The 19303-nt window shown below is 35.8% G+C and overlaps 1 protein-coding gene across 7 annotated transcripts in view; it reads right to left on the bottom strand.

The window, feature by feature from the left end:
• LOC112042985 (protein held out wings) overlaps positions 1-17696 on the bottom strand; it is a 105362-nt gene extending 87666 nt beyond the window's left edge. For 3 of the 7 annotated variants that reach the window (XM_024078220.2, XM_024078219.2, XM_024078221.2), the window contains exon 1: positions 17361-17696. In XM_024078220.2, coding sequence (XP_023933988.1) covers positions 17361-17487 — 127 coding nt within the window. In that variant the 5' untranslated portion in view covers positions 17488-17696. The remainder of the gene's footprint in view (positions 1-17360) is intronic. The other 4 variants (XR_008251192.1, XM_024078224.1, XM_024078223.2 and 1 more) reach the window with 3 other exon arrangements.
• Positions 17697-19303: the final 1607 nt, after the last annotated feature.

Raw genomic sequence — 19303 nt, 5'->3', positions numbered from 1 at the left:
TATTAACTTGCAATTGACTAATTTACGACGCCCAGTTAAATCGGGCACCGGTTTGCACAATCCTCAGACCAATTATTGTATAGGACCTGCCTCGCTAGACCTTACTTTTCTGTCAAAATATATGATCAACGATCTAATGCGATTATAAAAACTGTCTCTATAGAATCGATGTTAAATAGTTGTAATCGTGTTCGTCGGTTAAAGAGCTCCGTAAAAATACCTTTTTGTGTAATTAGATGTAAAAAACGGGCAAAAACTTCTAGTTTAGTAAAAGATATATACAAAATCTAAGCTCGTTTTCCTCAGAAAATGACAGAAAAATTTTGTTCGTGACTGTGAGTTCGATACAGGTCCTTCTATAATAATTGGTCTGAGGCACAATCGCATGAATGGATCTGTAAACATTGTGCGTACACCAAATTGCTTAACGCGAAATGAATGGGGACCCTTAAGCTCATACAGCCGGCCGAGCGGCGCCGGCACATCCCACACGTGTGGCGCAACAGAGGCACTTTCAACATTCACTGTTTGCGGTGCTACTTACTAGACCAAGAGCTTGGTACGGCTAGACCATCCACATTTTACAAGCTTGTCAACTCTTATCATAAAGGTTAGGTACGGTAGACAATTTTAAAGATTAGATGGAATTTGAACCGTGGTTACTTTGTAGGTACTGGATCCAGACCGTCTTAGTATAAAATGTTATCCTACTAATATTATAAACGGGAAAGTTTTTATGGATGTCTGGATGTATGTTTGGATGTTTGGATGTTTGTTACTCTTTAAAGCTACTGAAGCGATTTAGCTAAAATTTGAAATGGAAATGCATTTTACTCTGGATTAGCACATAGGCTTTAAAATTTATGGTTTCCAAGGGATTTGTGAAAAACTAAATTCCACGCGGACGAAGTCGCGGGCGTCCGCTAGTTTGTTTATATTATCTTCCTCGGCATAATATGAGAAGTTATATCCTCTGTCGCCAGACACTTGGCTTGGCTTGACCCTGTTTTTTAAAGGGTTGCCGTGAAACGAAATGACTGTTTATTAAGGACATAATTTCTCATGATAAGCTGAGGAAAATATAAAAAAAATATACACTTTACACTTGGACGGCATCCTTGGAACATGGTACCTCCCAAAGTAATCACGGTGCAAATTCCATAATTGGCTTACTTAACTTAAGCTGACAAACTTCCAGATTTTATGAGGGAGGTCTGGTTGTCACTGGCTTTCGTTCTATACAGCCGATACATCGATTTATAGAAAACTGACATTTCGCTTCTGTAAGATAAATATCCATATCTCTGAATTGATATCATAGCCTCTTTTAGACGTATGCTATATCGTCATCGCTGTAATGAATCATCCCACGTTGAATTTTGCAATACTTCATACCGAATTTGGTTTTATGAATCGACTACTTATTTGAAGTACTATTTTGAGCTACGTAGCTTGGGTTTCGTCTTTTGCGAGGGAAAATAATTGTGCGGCGATACCGGTACACTCTCGACATATTGGTCCTCCTCCTCCTTGCGTCGTATTCCTCGTTACTGAGAGTCGTGACCCCTGAATCAAGCTTGCTTCCTGACGATGTCGCGCCATGTGGCTCGGCATTTCGCGACTTACAGAACCTCGTGTACATTGGTTACATAGAAACTCACTAAGTACCTAAGAATTTTCGGAAAGTTCAAGTTAAAAGGGGGTGATGGAAAAAGGGAACTTTGTGTGTCCTTTGGTACAAGATTTTCAACGGAGTTGCGAACGTTAGTAAAGTTATGTTTATAAAGACAAATCCTTTGAAATTCCTTTTCTAAGGTCCACGTTTTCATTCCCCTGAGCTATCGTTGGTATCCAAGTCCTCGAGTACTTGAAGCGTTAAGATATACTGTTTAGTCGTTCTCAACGGTGGAAAAGACATGTGAACACAGCAGGTTACGATGTCGTCAGCTATAAGCATTTGTAGAAAGTTGAAGAACTAGACCGGCCCCGATTAGGCGGATAGCGACACCGTTCGAAATCACTCTTGTTTTGATTTTCACTCGATAGCAGCTTATGTGAAGGCAACGCGGTCGTTGACCAATTTATTTTATCGAGATGCGTTTTATGCACACATAACTTTTTAAATGCTAACATTAAATATAAAAGATATCGTACTTCTAGAACGTTTTTCGTATGAACTAGGGCACAAAGAGACAACATAATAAGAGAAATAGCATGTAGCAGCTATATATAGATAGTTATAGAAGAGTAAAGATTGATATTCTCACACATAATGTAGCTACGACCAAAGCATTATACTAAAGTTAAGGCTGCTTTGGTTTAGCCTTAACTTAAGAGTATAACTTTACTGCTATAATACTAGAGAATACAAATCATAATCGTCGATGAAGCGCTTTCAAGCCAATGCTTCTTCATATTATCTATTCTAGATAAAGATTATTTAGTAGGAACGTTTTCAAGAATTTAATCACAAATCAATATTATAATAACAGAGTATGTGTGACTGGTGACAGAAATGCTGGTTCATTTTTTGGGCAAAGGATCAGCCTAGCTGTCCAGCGCGGAAATGCAGCCAGTATTCATGCCACCATTCCACGTGGGCATAGGATAAGTTAGCTTGTGATCCTTATTGTATTCTTTCTCGAAAAGAATAAACGATTATCGAATATGAATATGAATGAACAGTGTGTCCAAATTTCAAAATAAACATTCAATCAAATAACAAGTTGGTAGAATGCAACCACATAAAGTACGGATTGCGATTAGTTTGAAGCGTGAAGGTCGGGTGGCGATATCGCGGGAACAATAGGTAAACAATATAAATAAACTAATTTCCACTACATTATATCACAAACGCAATAGCTACTACATTAATGACGTATTGCGTGGTGGTGATAACGCGCATGCGTGAGAATACTGTATATACGCTTACTCCAGCAGATTAGTTAAAAACTAAAACTGCGACCTCCTTTGTGAAACAGAGGCCATGTGTAGCATTAATTAAGCTGACTACGATAATAATAAGACACGCACTTGATGACCAGTGTGTATGTGTAAGATAGGACACGCTTGCCAATAAGATATTTGCACTCTTTTTTAACATTAAAAACAGTGAATTAGAAGAAGAAGAAGAGATACTTTATTGCACACAAAAATACAAGAATAAAAATAAAAATAATTGATAATTAATTATTTAAACTTCAATCTCTAACAAGCAACTCCTGACTAGAGGACTTGCAAAGAAAGAGTGGGTAGGTGCAATATATTAGTAGCTAGAGACTTTGTTTCTTAGAGTTGTCATGAAGCGATTGGGGCTAATAAGGCATTTTAAATATGCTGAGGAAAATATAAATATTTTTTTATACATTATACATAGACGGTTGAGAGTCTGGGCCTATATATCTTCTACCTCCCAATGGTCCAACACTCCGTAGTTGGCATACTAAGGAGTGAAGAACGACTAGACTCAATCTATAAAAAGCTGATATTGACAAATTGTAAGAATCAGAAGACACTTGCTTCAAAGACATTTCAGATTCTAGCAACGCGTTTGATAATATGCAAAAGACCGATAGATATTGTAGACGACATGAAGAAAAAATCCTAGCCATTTACTTTCAATTCGAATTACGAGCAGTCACTGTTTTATGTTTTACTTACCAATAAAATGTTGAGCCAAAATTTACAATGAGCGCTGGGCATTCCATGCCCATTGTCTCATAAAACATGAATTGTGAATGAGTTTGCGGCAATTTGTACATTTCAATGATGTTCCCATTCTGCATAGCTTTTGTTGCGAATACTAGGAATGTACAGATACGTAACAAATATTGGATAGAAACCAAAAGCAATTTGCAATCAGCTATATTATTTTTAGCATTGATTTTGACAATGGTAGGCGAATGTAATTTCTTTAATATTAAAAGATTTACTATTCCATCGGTCAATAAAATTTACTTTTTTGATTTTTTATTTCACACAGATGATGAAGACAAATTAAGAACATTTCAAAGCGTGACTCATGTATTACAAATGAAGCATTGAGCAATAATGTTAAAAGAAAATGCATCGTCGCAGATTTTTTAATTCACAATTTTAATTAGCTAATTAAAACGAAGAGTAATTTATTGTAATATAATGCTTTCAACGTATTCATTAGTCGTAAAGATAAGCTGATCAGGACGACAGGTAGGACCTCGATAGAGAACCATGAACATAACGAGTGACGAGAATAATTAATTTAAGTATGTGTTCTATTTACTCTAAGCACTTTTCTTTGTCAATTCGATTTTAATACGCAATAGTCATCTCTAAACCTTCTGGGATACTGTGAAAAGCTCTTTTAGTAAACTAATTGGTATTTAATAAGTCGGATTCATAGTAAAGTAGCATTCAGTTATTTGTGGGTTCTTCAACCAAAGCGTATTTTTATTGAATACTAGCATTATCTGTTACTCGTAGCCACTGAGCTGATCTACGATTGAATCAAAACAAATTTGTGGATTTATCATGAAAATTTTAGCTCATTTGCCTTGGCAAAAACTCTGGTGTTACGAGTTACAGCATTCACTTATTTAAAAAAAGATCGGTTATTTTAATACACTAAATAATAATAAATATGAATTTATTACAAGATACTAATTTCCATTTTTTACGGTAAGAATAAACCTAGATCAGAGTTACAGACATTGCCATGTTTATTATAATTTTATTTATATCGTGGCGCCGCATTAGATTCATTAAAATTTATCACCAAAGATTGTGTAACGGTTTAGTCGGTATTAATATGTATGTTTCTAGCTCTAAATCAACTAAAGTTTGCATTTCAATAAAATTTTGGGTTCGTTCTGCTTGACGTGATTTATAAATTAAAATGGTGGTACGGCATGTGTGACGAAGGAACCAAATCAGATCGGCAGTAATTCATGATGTAAGTCACATTTGAACAATGAAACTTAAGCCTATGTCAGATCAAGGTTGAACACATAAATCTATCAAGTGGATATCAGTGTCCGATATCAATGGTCGTAATTAATGAAATAATACCTTTTTTGTCTCAAGCGAGATTTATTCTGCTTTTGTGTTATGTAGGTCAATGGTTTTACATCGTTAGTTTCGGTGCGTTTGGTGTAAGGTTCAATTTGTCACTTACAATGTCCTCGAGTCTTAGCGTTCATGCATCAAGTACGTGTCAATGCCTTCATTGCCAATGTATTTTGAAAACCTAAGTTTTAAAACTTAAGGACATATATTTTAAATTTTAGTGAAAGAATTACGATCAAAAGTAATAACCTCTCTGTCACTGAAACATTAGGATCGAGAAGTAGAAATCGATATTCATGCGGTAATTTCCTATCTAATAAAATGATTTAAATTGAATCATAAATCTAGAAGACATTTCTTTACACACAAAAACAACAAAAACATACGCACTAAACTGTGACTCGAGCTGATGCTTGGATGAAATGAATTTATAAGCTGGATTAATACATAGAATTCTTTTATAAATACCTGGCTTAACACACACATTTTTATACTGCTCTGCCTGTCTTTCTGATTACTCATCTCCGAAACATTGGAATTTTCAGTTTCATTTGTAAAGCAATTATATCTTTGTTCTATAGATAGAAAGGAATCTATAAAGGAAAATCGTGAGTATCTGATAGTAAAAGTAACAAGTACGAATCTCTCGATTTCAACTATGGGTTATTTATAGCAACAATAGTAATAACTTATACGTAGACGTTGTCCTCCGTGATTATGAGTAACTTAATTACCGTCTTCCTTTGCCCGTCTTGTGCCTATATCTTCGAGCAGTCCCAATTTCCGTTTCTCATCACGCCTATGATTGCTTTACTAATCGAGATAAACATATCCGTGTTTTATCTACTATGGTATTACTGTTTATCTATAACTAATTTCGCACACTATGCTTTCAGAATAATAGTAACTAAAAATTCATAATGGCATTTAATTTGTAAATCTTTTATGCTATATTAATTGTTAAATCTTTTATTGGATCTTTTGAGATATTTCCAGTCGATAGAAGTCACTTTACTTTCTAAATCAAAAAAGTTGCATAGTTTTTTGATCTTATTTATGCCTGAATAGTATATAACCAATACGGGGCTCTTAATTATAAGCATGTTCAGTTGTTCACGGAACGCGGCGTACCTCAGGGTAACTAATAGTATTCGGGCTTATTCCGACAAATATCACGAGAGTTTATGTCGATTTTAATGCGATGCAGTATTATGGAAATGGTAGTTTAAATTCTGGACTACTCGTAATTTGGCAAATTTTTGCAGATAGAAGAATCTTCTGTCTAATATACACAGTATACCCAAGTAAACTAGTCGGTTTAGATTATTGAGAAGTACTACAATAATCTTCTCAATGTTCTCAAAGTTTATTGCACACTTTTTTGAAGTACCTTAGCTTCAGTGGTACCTCCCACCCAACAAATGTTAATAATTCAAGACAACTAACAACAATACAAAGATTGCGTGGAATGATAAACGTGGTTAAGAGTCATTAGTTAAACATTTGCAGTCTTGTCATAATTTGTGGTTAACCGTACTGTTAACTTTTCACTACGATGCTTAGTTTTGTCATTCGGTAACTTAATGTGTCAATAGTTACTTACAAAGTTTTCAAGGTATATTACTTTTTTTACAAGATTTGGTATTTAAGTATATTGCTAGCTTTTCATCCCTGAAAAATCCATGGTTCCCGCGGGATTTGTGAAAAACTGAATTCCATGCGGACGAAGTCGCGGGCGTCCGCTAGTAGATAATATAATGAATACAAACTGGTAATGCAATGTTATTCAACTAACGAATGCCCGCGACTTCGTCCAGGTTGAATTGACGTACCTTTTACTTACCTACCTGTTCTTTCAAAACAAAAAATCAAAATCAAAAACGAAATTCATTTATTTCAAGCAGTTACTTTAAAAACATCAATTTTAATTATTTGTGAAAGAAGGTTTTGCTGGAGCCGCCGGCAATAAAGACGACATTTGCTCTTTCCGATTGCTTAATATCACGTCGACGAAGAATTATTATAGATATATAGATATTACATTATATATCCCTGAGGCATAATAATATTAATCTTGATATAAACAATTAATTACAAGTTTAACATGCGACCTGCAATTAATTTAGTCGAGTCCACCCAGTGTCACCTTAGGTCGTGGGCGCTCCCACGTTTTGACATGACCTTTTAACCAATAACGCAGCCAATAACTTTTACATCTTGTTAACTGTTAACTATACTAATATTACTTTGAATTTAATATTCTGAAACTACTGGACCGATTTGTAAACGTTCACCATTAGAATCCTACATTATCTCTGATGAACATGGGCTATATTTTATCTCCGTATTCCCATGGTAACGGAAACTACGCGAGTGGAACCGCGTGGCGTCTACTAGTATATTATAGGACGAAAGCCTAGCTGTGACAGCCAGACATACCTCAATTTATGAAAGCTTAGTTTGTTAGTACATGCTCCTACCAAAGGTTAGTATTACCTACGGTAGTTATGGAGTTGGGACCGTGGTTACTTTGGAAGGTAGTATATTTCAAGGGTCTAGATTCTCAGTAACGAGAGATCATGTTCATGGGTTATAGCTTAGTCCGTGGGACTATTGTCGTACCCACTCCTAATACAGTCTTTTGACTTAAGTATTTGAAAGCAAATATTGGTCGTATTAAAAAAAATCTGCTTACATTGATTCAAAGTAGGTCCAAGCCTAGCGCTTCAAGAAATCGTACTAAGCTAATGTAGTGTATAAATATATATTCATTCATTCATTTAATAACTGCTATTTGTAAACAATAAATTAATATTTATTATTATTACTTCTTATATCAACTTGCAAAGGAGCCCGACTTCATTCACTTAGAATAAAAATAATCTTACAGAGTCTCTAAGACACAACAGGAAACTACCGTCTTTTCAGCTTGCATACTTCAGTCATTTCTGCTGGGCATCGATATGTAAGTCAGCCAACCTTAATATTACAAGCTATAACTACTTGCAAATTATTGACAGATACTTTTCTATGCCCTGTTAGTATTATACTAACGAATAAAGCAGGCATTTTATTTTCTTCTCACATATGAAATGTTTGAAGCGGCATGTCATCAATTTAAATTCATAGGACGGAGCAAGGTACTCGGGCACGCACTCACATTAGCACGTCTTGGGTTATGACAAACAAGTGATGGCATTACGTCTTATACGTGTTACTTTCTCCCTGTCCTAATATGAATATTTTTGAGCAAAAAAGTACTCATCAAAATAATAACATTACTTTTTTAACAAAAAAAAAAAGTAACTAGAATCTCTGTAAAGTAAAACCTGTGTCTACTCTTTGTGTCTATTTTGTTTTAGTGGGTTACTTTAATGATTTAAGCACTTAAAAGGGATGAGAGAAAAGAGACTAACGAAAGGGTAAGGCAAGAATGAAAGGAAATATTAGCAGTGGGAAACCAAGGCGAACATTCCTGAACCAAATCCAGGACATTCTCAATAAAAGTAGGGACAAGAGGACCCTAAACCAAGGAACTTTTATAGAAGGATTGACGAGAATGGAAGAAGTAAAGAACATATGCAAGGATCGTAGCAAGTGGAAGGAGAAAGGCATTCTATCTCATACTTTACCTACGAACATAGAGATAACGTTTGCAATTTTCGTGATTGTGAGGTTAGTTAAAATAGTATCCAATACTCAATGCTTGGCCTCTTAGTTATGCAATGATATATTAACAATATCCAAATTCTTAATAAATAAAATGTCTTGTTTATGTGTAGGCCTTCATAAATTGTAAAACATGCGTAGGTGACCAAATATTGAAAGGTTTTAGGCGTGTTAGCTGGAGGTGTAGGCCTTTACACCCACAAGACAGGTTCACTTTGCGGACTGAAGATATCGATTTTCATTGCAAATTACAGTTCAACCCACGCGTCCTTCTCGTGCGCGTTTTTAAGCGTTCAAAACAAGTACAAGTGATGGTCACACTTTCACTACTGTTCAGTAATATTACTCTTCTTTAAGGCGATGGAAGAAGTTCTGTTGGGCGAAAAAAGGGACGGATAGTAAAAGAATGCATGTGAACGAAATGCGTATGTTGAGATGGACGTGTGGTGTGACAAGAATAGATAAAACAAGGAATGAATTTATAAGAGGAAGTCTGAAAGTGGCGCCAGTGACAGAAAAATTTAGGAGTAGAAGCTTAGCTTGGTATGGACTTTGAAGGGAGGAAAGTCATATTACTAGAAAAATGTTGAATGTGCAAGTGGAAGGACATAAGACATAAGGTCATAAGGTCAAAGAAGAGATGGCTGGAGTGTGTGAAAGAGGACATGTGTGTAAAGGGAGTGCATGATAAGTGGTCTAGTAATAGAGACAAATGAAAAATATTGATATATTTTTCTAATCCCCTTCAAACAGGATGGGAGGAAAAGGAGATGATGACTCTTTAAGGCTAAACTGATGTATGTGGGCGAGGCATATAGTTCGAAGAGCAGATGGGTGTTGGGGTTCCAAGGAATATTGACCACACACCGGAACGCAGTGTTGGTCGACCAATCACTGCGCGGACCGCTAGACCGCTTCGTCAAGAGGGTAATGGGGAACCACTTTGCAGTAAGCAGTTGTTTTTGTTACAAACAATCTTACTCATATGATTTTTGTGTACAGGATATCAGCAAAACAGGTTACTTCTATCTTTAAGAAAGTTATAAACTTAATACTAATAGTTAGTATAAAGTTTATAACTTTCTTCTTCTGCTAACTGGTACTGGTTTGTTATGGGCTCTTCTCGGACAAAGGCGCTCTGGAACCCTCGTAACTTTAATTTTAAGTTTTCGACTAATTATTATCACCTTTGTCTTATAATATTAATACCTGATGTTTTGAAACTAAGCCCATCGATCGATTTTCCACAATTGACACTTCCATACTTGTCATAATGGCACAATTTCGTACTAATACATTAACTATAAGGACTTCTGTAACATATTTTTCTCATTGGAGAGGAGATTTAAATAACATAACTCCATCATTAACTACATTGTTTATATCAGTGAAATCGTGATATAAATAATTAAAATCTAGTTACCTGCGTAGCATTTAGTAGGCATTGTCGTTAACTTAATAACAATTGCATTACAGACGAGAATTTCCTTGCGGTAGAAATCTCTCATTAGGTGAACGATCACGTCGCCTAAGATCAAGAGTAGATACATAAAGCAGTGGTGTCGTGGGAACGCCTGAAGAATAGGTGCCTACATGAACCAGTTTGCCAAGAGATGTAGTGCAGCCTTATCGAGGTCGGTACGATAATATGATGGAACGCGAGTCTGCGAGCGCCAGATAGACTTCATTAAGGCTGAAAGTGTCAACCTAATATCCATATAATAGGGTAGTTGATTCATATAAAATGTAATATAAACAATATTAATTTCGTATAGTAAAGGATCTGAAATATATCGATATACTTAAATTAACATAAATTAAGGATTTCTTATACAACTTAATCTAAAAATCATGTAGGTATGTTTAAATTTTTGGAAACTTCATAAACGTTGTTTTTCATTTTGTGACGTCACGATGATACACGATGTCACTAGAGGAATAAAGGTCAAACTAAGGCATGTCCAATTTGTTGCATTTTTCAGTCTTCTATACCGTTTAATATTAACGGGTTTACATGACGTCATGACACAGAAAATATATACCACCATGGCTGATAGCGTTTTGGCTCGTATTGTCAAAATAATATTTAAAACTTTATGTATTCATGTCTCAAAAAACTATAATATTTTTTTTTCAATCTAGTACACCGATAATTAACAATTTAAGACACCTTTTAAAAAAGCGTCAACTAGCCTATTCGCGACCATACTTACCGACCATACTTAGAACGATCATAGGCTGCCAAAGTTTCAGCCTTCATTAAATGATGTATATCTGGATACTGCAGGCTCTTTTTCCATGAGTCGCGTGTCAATATTTGCTATTTGACGCACCGTCTGTAACAAAGGCTGTAGGAAAAGGAATCTTGACTCCATCTGTTATCTGTTTTGTGAACCATATTAGGCAACTGCCGCAATCACAAATGGACACTTTTAAAAACCGATGACTGTTTTGAATGAGACGTATTAATTAAGCAACCCACTGCGTATTATGTATCGGAGAGACTGGAACAGCCTTGGGTTACACCTCCACGCTGCCCACGGGTTACCCTCATTTGGTCATCGTGGGCGCAAACGCCTAATCACAAACTGAGCAACCTTATAATGACCCTCCTAAGAGTCACTTTAGGTAGGGTTGCGGAATAAAACTTAGACGCCTACGTTGTGAACACATCATAATTGCAATAACATTACGTTCCATTAACAGATGTTTGATTCGATTTAAATAGTAGCATTAGTACTTACATGAATCAATACATCAACACTTACATCACACTAATATTATAAAGGCGAAAGTTGTGTGTGTGTGTATGTGTATGTTTAAGTGTGTAAGTATGTTTGTTACTCTTTTACGCTGCGGCTACTGAAGCCATTTGGCTGAAATTTGGAATGGAAATAGATTTTACTCTGGATTAACACATAGACTACTTCCCATCACGCGGGATTTGTGAAAAATTGAATTACACGCGGACGAAGTCCCGAGCGTTCGCTAGTAATAAATAAAATTTAAGTGTCTGTTTATGATTTAAATTGTTATATTTAAATACGATATATACTTATACTTATTTCCACGATACACAAACAAGCTTTTTTTTAAATTTATGTATGTCTGTCTGTATGTATTACTGTCTGAAATTTTTAAACTAAAATTTTGCAATTTTTCCTCAGTTATTATTTGCATCACCATCCATTTACATTCATCCTAAAATATGCTAATTTGTTGTAGATTTTATCAGCATTAGGTTCAATGACACAATATTTAAAACAGCCTCAATTTTGTAAGATGTAAGAAAACACTATCTATCTAGAGCAGGGATTCCCAAAGTATGGGTTGCAACCCAGCGGTGGGAATATTGAGTTGGCCCTTAAACATAAGATAACCCGACCGATCGGGCTAACAGCCAGACGACACAATACAAGTTACTAATTTACAATAAGTATTGTAAATTAGTAACTTTATTGCTGACTGTGATGATAACACACCCTGACCACAAAGACTAGGTAATCTGAGCGTTACCAATATTTTATGCCCCCTTTTTAAGACGGCCAAGAGGTGGGTCCCAGCTTAGTCCGTTTTTTTAGGTGAGTCGGTGCCCAATCAAGTTTGGGAACCATTGATCTAAAGGCTACTTAACTCTTTAGCTGTTATCAACGCTTAATCATACAAAGCCGTGTAAAACATTTTAGATAAAAGGTATCAGTAAATCTGGTATATTTATTATCGTTTATAAAATTTAAAGCTATATTTATATACTATTCTTTGATATAATGTACGTGTTATCTTTCGATTACCCAATTTGTGTCAGTTTTCATGACAGATGATTATTTATGCACTTCAAATTATTTACTACTAGCTCGTGCCTATACCGTCGTCACTGTTAAATTTTTTTTCAAGATAACAGAAATATATTCGTAGATGTGATATTATTAATTTCAAAAAACGTTATTTCTTGCAGTAAGTTAGTTAGCAAAACGTTAGTTGTTGCATTCTTTGCTTGAGTTTTAAATTTACGAAAAAACGCAGAGTATGTTTTTCTGCAACATCGTATCCATTTTTGGTATCTATATTCAATAAAATTTGTTTAGCACTTTAGAAGTAAAACCGTAATAAAAACCAAGTAATTTAGCATTTTTAATTACAAAGTAATATCACAGTTTACACTGTATTTAATGTGTTTTTACTGCATAAACTGAGTAATTATAAATTCTAAGATTAAATGAGAATGTTGTAAGTTTACCATTGTTTCTATCTAGAAGAAATAGTGATTGAGTATTGCGTCGTAACTCGATATGCTTCACCGCTCGCCCGTCAGAGGGCCGTCGTTATTTTCGTCAAGTCCTCACAGATTTCACTGGAGCGTCAACGAGCCAAATAAACCATAAAATAATCTAATCTTTTTTAGATTTAACTCTCATGGGTATTTTTTATGTTGAAATTGAAAAACGGGTAAACTCGCGTGATAATTATCGGACTATGCGTATGCCTTTTTAACTGTCTCGTTAGTTGCCTGTGTCTTCGGTTCAGGAAGTCCTGGGTTCGAGTTCTGGGTCGGCTTGTGAAGCACGGCTAGTCCGGAGTTGGGATGCGGTGGTGTTAAACCCCCGTGGCTCAGAAAGCAGATTGAGCAGTCCTTTTCGGTCATCATCATTGACATCTGGTCATGATCGTTAAATTCAAAGCATTATCACACTAAGCCCACCAACGTGCAATTAGTAAGCTCCAAATCCCTTCTGCTTTAAGGAGGGAGGCTTGACTCGGTACTAAACCGTTTTAGGCTGGTAATAATGATGACCGAATACTTTCGCATCTATACGGGATTTATACACAAGAGCATGTTCGAGCGACGTCATCAAAACTGATACAAAATGTATTAACAAGCTTATGACTGAAACCGTAAGTTGTACGAATTCAAAACTGATCAGACATACTCCGATAGTAAAGTCCTTTTTCTATTTAAATATTAATCTAACATCGATGGCGTAACTCCCCAAAGCAACCGACAAAACCAACACAATCATTGTTGATTTGAATTTAAACCTTTGGATCTCGTCATTCCATCAAATGTATATTATAAAGGAATAAACTGTTCTTAATGATTGCTTGTACAAATGTACGGTCTGTTTATGGCAAATGTTAAGTCAACAAGTTTACGGATGATGTAAGTTTAATATTGATATTAACTTACGTCCACGCAATTCAGATGTGTAATAAAATCTTGGAAACAAGTACCTACGGCTGACTAACCAATGGCATTACACAAAAACAAGAATGAAATTTCACAAGAGATTTTTTTATGAATTAAAATATCTGCATCAGTTTATTTAATCTTCATCCTCATTTCAGTCTATGGATTTCGACTGCTGGAGATTTAGGGATTTCTAAATACTAGGATTTTGTATTATAACCAGTTTCCTGTAACCTTCTAGTACAGGGTTCAACACTGTGGTTCTCGATGTATATTTGCTATTCTTAATTCCTGGGAGTCGAACTTTCATCTTCGATCTGGTGTAAAGCTTACTGTGGCATTATTTGTTGTGTTGCTGATTTGAGGGCCTATAATTTGCTCAATTTGTGTTTCATTTCATTAACTAATTACTTATTATTATTGTTTAATGTTTTCGTAATGACGACTACTTAGTCCAAGGTGGATGGCGTCTCCATACTATGTGGATTGGTGACAACAAATTTCAAAATACGTTTACACTTTAAAAACATTATCAGAAACACTTAAAACGTTAAGTTTGACTATTTGTAGTGACTACCACCAGTTAGAAGGGATTTTAGGGAGGCGCTCGAGCGCTGGATGCAAGCCGCTCAAGGACCTGGTGTTTGTCAGTCCTTACGAGACCCATACATAAAATACGTAGCAAAACAGACACTATAACGCTAGTAGCCGGCACCATGTTGTATACACGCTTAAGTAACATGACTTTTTTGGTGTTGTTTCTAAACGGCACAGTATACAGGACCTATTTTAAGTATGCTACTAGTAATTTGAAAGCTCCATCAACCATCAGCATCCAAGTAATATTTTACATAGTTATTTAAAATTCGGCTAACATCCCGTCAAAGTTGAACGTAAATTGTTACGGTATTATGACACCATGCGTTGAGGTGTCAGACCAACAGTCCTTGCCTCGCTGAGACGTGACCAGACTTAATGATTTCTAGTCACATTTTATTGCTTTTGGTGTGTTATAACTTATAATATACCTAACACTTCACCGCAGAAGTATTAGAAGAGATGCATAGCCAGATACCTAATTTTGTAAAGGCTGAAAGTTTGTCAGCAGTGGCGTACACAAGGTTTTAAACTAGGGTAGGTACTAAACTAAAAACTAAAAAAATCCTTCTTCATTACAGATTTGCATTTTTATGAAGTGCATGCCACTATTTGTTAAACGATGCTCCTACGAGTACTATAGGTAAGTGCGACAGCCAATTATGAAGTTTTGACTTTAGTGGCTTTGAAAGGTAGTAGGAATCAAAGGGCCAGATGGAATGATGGATGGAATGGATGGATGGATGGGAATGACAGATTTTGATCACGTGACCTGTCGATAGCAAATATAATTCCTATAAATTTTTTTAGTTGTCGAAGCGTTTGCGACCGTAGAAAGAGAATCGACGTGCCACTTGGCTACAGGGCCATATCCTAAATTATGGTCCAAATTATATTTCTCTGTTTTCGATTTTTTTCTTTTTTTAATTAAATTGTCTTAACTTTTAAATTGCAAATATTCTCATTTCTCTAATTCCTCAGAAAGACTATCAGAAGTGGGACAATACTCATAATAAGTGGGATAACAAAGTTATTAAATTGCTATATAGGTATTTAAAATCTTATAAACATAATGCCTATGCATTACAGAGATTATTATTCAAATAGTGTGATCAGGTGTGTCTAGAATATAATCGGGTTTACTGTTATTGAAGAACCGGACCTATTTCACTAAACAAGTCTTAACGTATTATAAGGCAAGTACCTAATTAAAACGTAAATATTGTTTAGTTCATAGGTTCTCAACCTTACTGATGTAGAAAATTTCTCAAAATGTTGCCCACTTTCAGAAATATGTACATCTTTAAAAAAATTATGTGTAATTTTTTTTTAAACTAAGTCAAAATTTTAAAATTACTTGAGTAAATAAAATTTATTTTTTCGTAGTACAAGTTAAATTAAAAAAAATACTTAATCCAATTTATTGTCAATCTTTATTTTCACAATATTAAGGTAAATAATCCAATAGAATGAGAATCAATTAAAATTTTTCAGTTCAATATTTATTGCTAGTAGGTATGTGAATTTTCACACATATAATTACACTATTTTGAGAGAGTTTTAGAATATTTTTTTTTAATCTTCCTTGTACCGATTTCCCTTCAATGACATCTTAATGCCCTCTAATCATCTCTGGGTTTACACACCCATAAAACTCTAAAATCCCCACAGCATCGTCTATTTTGAGAACCTATGTTTTAATTGAATATTCATTCTGTGTTCATGAGTCATTAAATTGATAAATATGTGATTGTTTTGATTGTAATATTGTACCTAACTAACTAATAAGTAGGTCGGTTTTTAAACAGTTTAGTAAAGGAAAATCAATCTATCTGGGTTGAAATTTTGGATTACCTATGAGTAGTTAGGATAGGAACATGTTTAGTATGTATTTTAGGGCTTAATTGACTGTGACGTCATTCTATATCCAATATGGCCGACATTCAAAGATGGTAATTGTTTTTATGCACTCCCTAATAGGGGTATAAATTGAAAGTGTTTGCTAAGTTGTCATTCTTGTGATGGTGTTAAGTTTGTCTTTTTTAAGCATAAAAAATATTTAGGTAGGTATTTAGATAATTGTCTTTTTTTGTAAGGAATAATAAACAGTTGATCAAAGAGTAATAAAATAGCAATTACAGTCTAAGTAAAGTAGGTAGGTACCAATCGTATCTGTACACTTATCTATGCCATCCAAGTTTAATTCAAATAAATAATCTAATTGCAAATTAAACGTGGTGGCAGTAAATATGCAGTAGTTCAAGATAAGGCGCAAAGCAACTAGTATGTACACGCTACCAGTTAGGTGTGGTAATATCGAGGCTACAGACGACGCTGGGTGCCGGTACTTGCGTACAAATCTCGTATGCCGTTTGACTGAAAACGATCGCCTACGGTACCGACGGTGTGGCGACACGACATTCCACTACTCGCGCGGTATGTGACACGGCCCTACAATAAACAGGTTCAGGACCCGCCATCCTTCTCTTTAAGCGCCCCCATTTACTCACAAACTCAATCGCAACACTCCAATCTATTGGAATATCAACGAATAGAAACACTCGCATAACCAGCGAACGTTTAGTACCTAATTAGATACCCACGTCTGTGACAATCTAACAGATGCTGACCGCAAATCGCGACCGCACAGACGTTCTGCTTTACTTCACTTTTCGAAATGCAGGATCGCGTTACAGATATCACTGGACCATAACTCGGCGGGACGAAGACAAAAATAAACTTTAAATAGTGTGCGTTTGACGACGCATCCAATTTATAGCAGGCCGGTGACAAGAAACAGTAATAGATATGATTAGCACTTGTATACGCTAATGTTTTGCGATAATCTATAGCGAAAAAGACATACCTTCGTCCAGAAGTCTCTCCATGTGCATGAAAACATTCGGGAAGGCAGCCAGTTGCTTCCTGTCTTTGAGCAACTGAGCTAAGTAGTCCGCTATACTTTGTGTCGAAGGATTGGTATTATCACACATTTTGATTACAATTTATACAACTTATGACACGTTAAAATGTTTGTAAAGAACACGTTCAAATGGTAATTGTACTTTAGTAATTGGTTATTGTTATTTTGTGAGAATACTATGTTAGAAAAGTTAACTTCACTACCACACACATCGAAGTTTCGGTCACCACTAAATGACGAAGTTGACCGAACTGAAGTTGTGGGCGAATATAGCGTTGCGCCTGCGCTCTCGTCAAATGAGTTTTTTGTGCGCGCGTGCGGCTTCTGTCCTCAGTGTAGGCGTAATAATAACTTATAGTGTTCTCGCTCGCACCAACGCTTGCGGAGCGTTGCTGTCTCTCTCACGACGACGGCAAAGAAGGAGGCGCCATCTAGTTAACCTACTTACAACTACCACAGCAAACTGTATGACTGCTTATTATATCAATGACGTACATTCTGAATCACAACCGCAATGGCAAAACTAAATAATGTTATCAGTTCATCCATAAAAAGTAATTGTACTTCTGTAATATATCGAAAGCAATTGTTTAATTCAGTAAAAAAATATTTCATGAAATATTAAAAAAGTACAGCCACAAAAAACAAGTGTATACCTACAGCCTAGGTGCCTATTATGCTAGGTAAATAAGTATGATTTTATTGAAAAGATAAAGAAAAAAAAGATTTTATTAAAACCCTTAAATAATTTAATAAGAATATCTAGATTCATCTACTTATCTTAAAATCGTGAAAATCTAGATAGGTACAATAAAGTATCTTCCCAGTGTCGCAGATTATAAGCAGCCAGAGCCCCCACTCTGGCTACTTCGTTCATTCGTCATCAACCCATATTCGGCTCACTGCTGAGCTCGAGCCTCCTCTCAGAATAAGAGGGGTTAGACCAGTAGTCAACCACACTGGCCCAATGCGGATTGGCGACTTTCACACGCAGAGAATTAAGAAAATTCTCTGGTATGCAGGTTTCCTCACGATGTTTTTCCTTAACCGTTTGAGTCACGTGATATTTAATTTCTTGAAATGCACTTAACTGAAAAGTTGGAGATGCATGCCCCGGAACGGATTCGAACCCACATCCTCCGGAATTGGAGGCAGAGGTCATATCCACTGGGCTATCACGACTTCACTCTTCACTCTGGCCGCTTGCTTCTTCCAAATCCCTACTCAAGGAACTAAGTTTTACTGGATCTCTCCGACCTGGGTTACATCTAAGACCTAGACTGCACAGTATGTAATCTACCAACCTAACCATAAAATGACATTTGGTTTGGCGTTTTGCCAAGTTTCAATTCTGTGAGTCAGTATAAACGCATTTATAATGGAATGAAGAAAAAAACCATAACGCGGTAAATTCAAAAAAGCGAAATATAGTTGTTCAAAATTACACACTCAGTCATGCCACATGCTTTAAAATTTTCGGTATGAAGTAAACAAGAACACCGAATTAGCCTATTAAGTGAAAAATCGGTCCTTTAAATATCGTGAATTACTTTTTCGTCACTATCAAGGTAAAACTTCATCGAGAAGTTACGAGAAAATATTTGATAGATGTAAATAGACCTCACTGGTTTATTCGCGGTATCGTACCGGTACGTTAAACCACATGGGTGTCCTTGCCGGTAAGCTTGGCAACTTGAATAAATGTAACCTCTAAGAACTGCTTAAAACGATGCTAGGAGCTTAGGACGTAAAGATTGGATAAAAGCAATACACTACGATGCCTGCCTGACAAGCCGTCAAACCATGAAGTGGCATTTTCCTGATTGTGTACGTTTAACATCATCATCATCATCATATCAGCCGATGGACGTCACGTCCACTACAAG

Source organism: Bicyclus anynana, chromosome 10 (assembly GCF_947172395.1).
Source record: "Bicyclus anynana chromosome 10, ilBicAnyn1.1, whole genome shotgun sequence".
Taxonomy (NCBI): Eukaryota; Metazoa; Arthropoda; class Insecta; order Lepidoptera; family Nymphalidae; genus Bicyclus; species Bicyclus anynana.
This window is presented reverse-complemented; position numbering and strand designations above follow the sequence as displayed.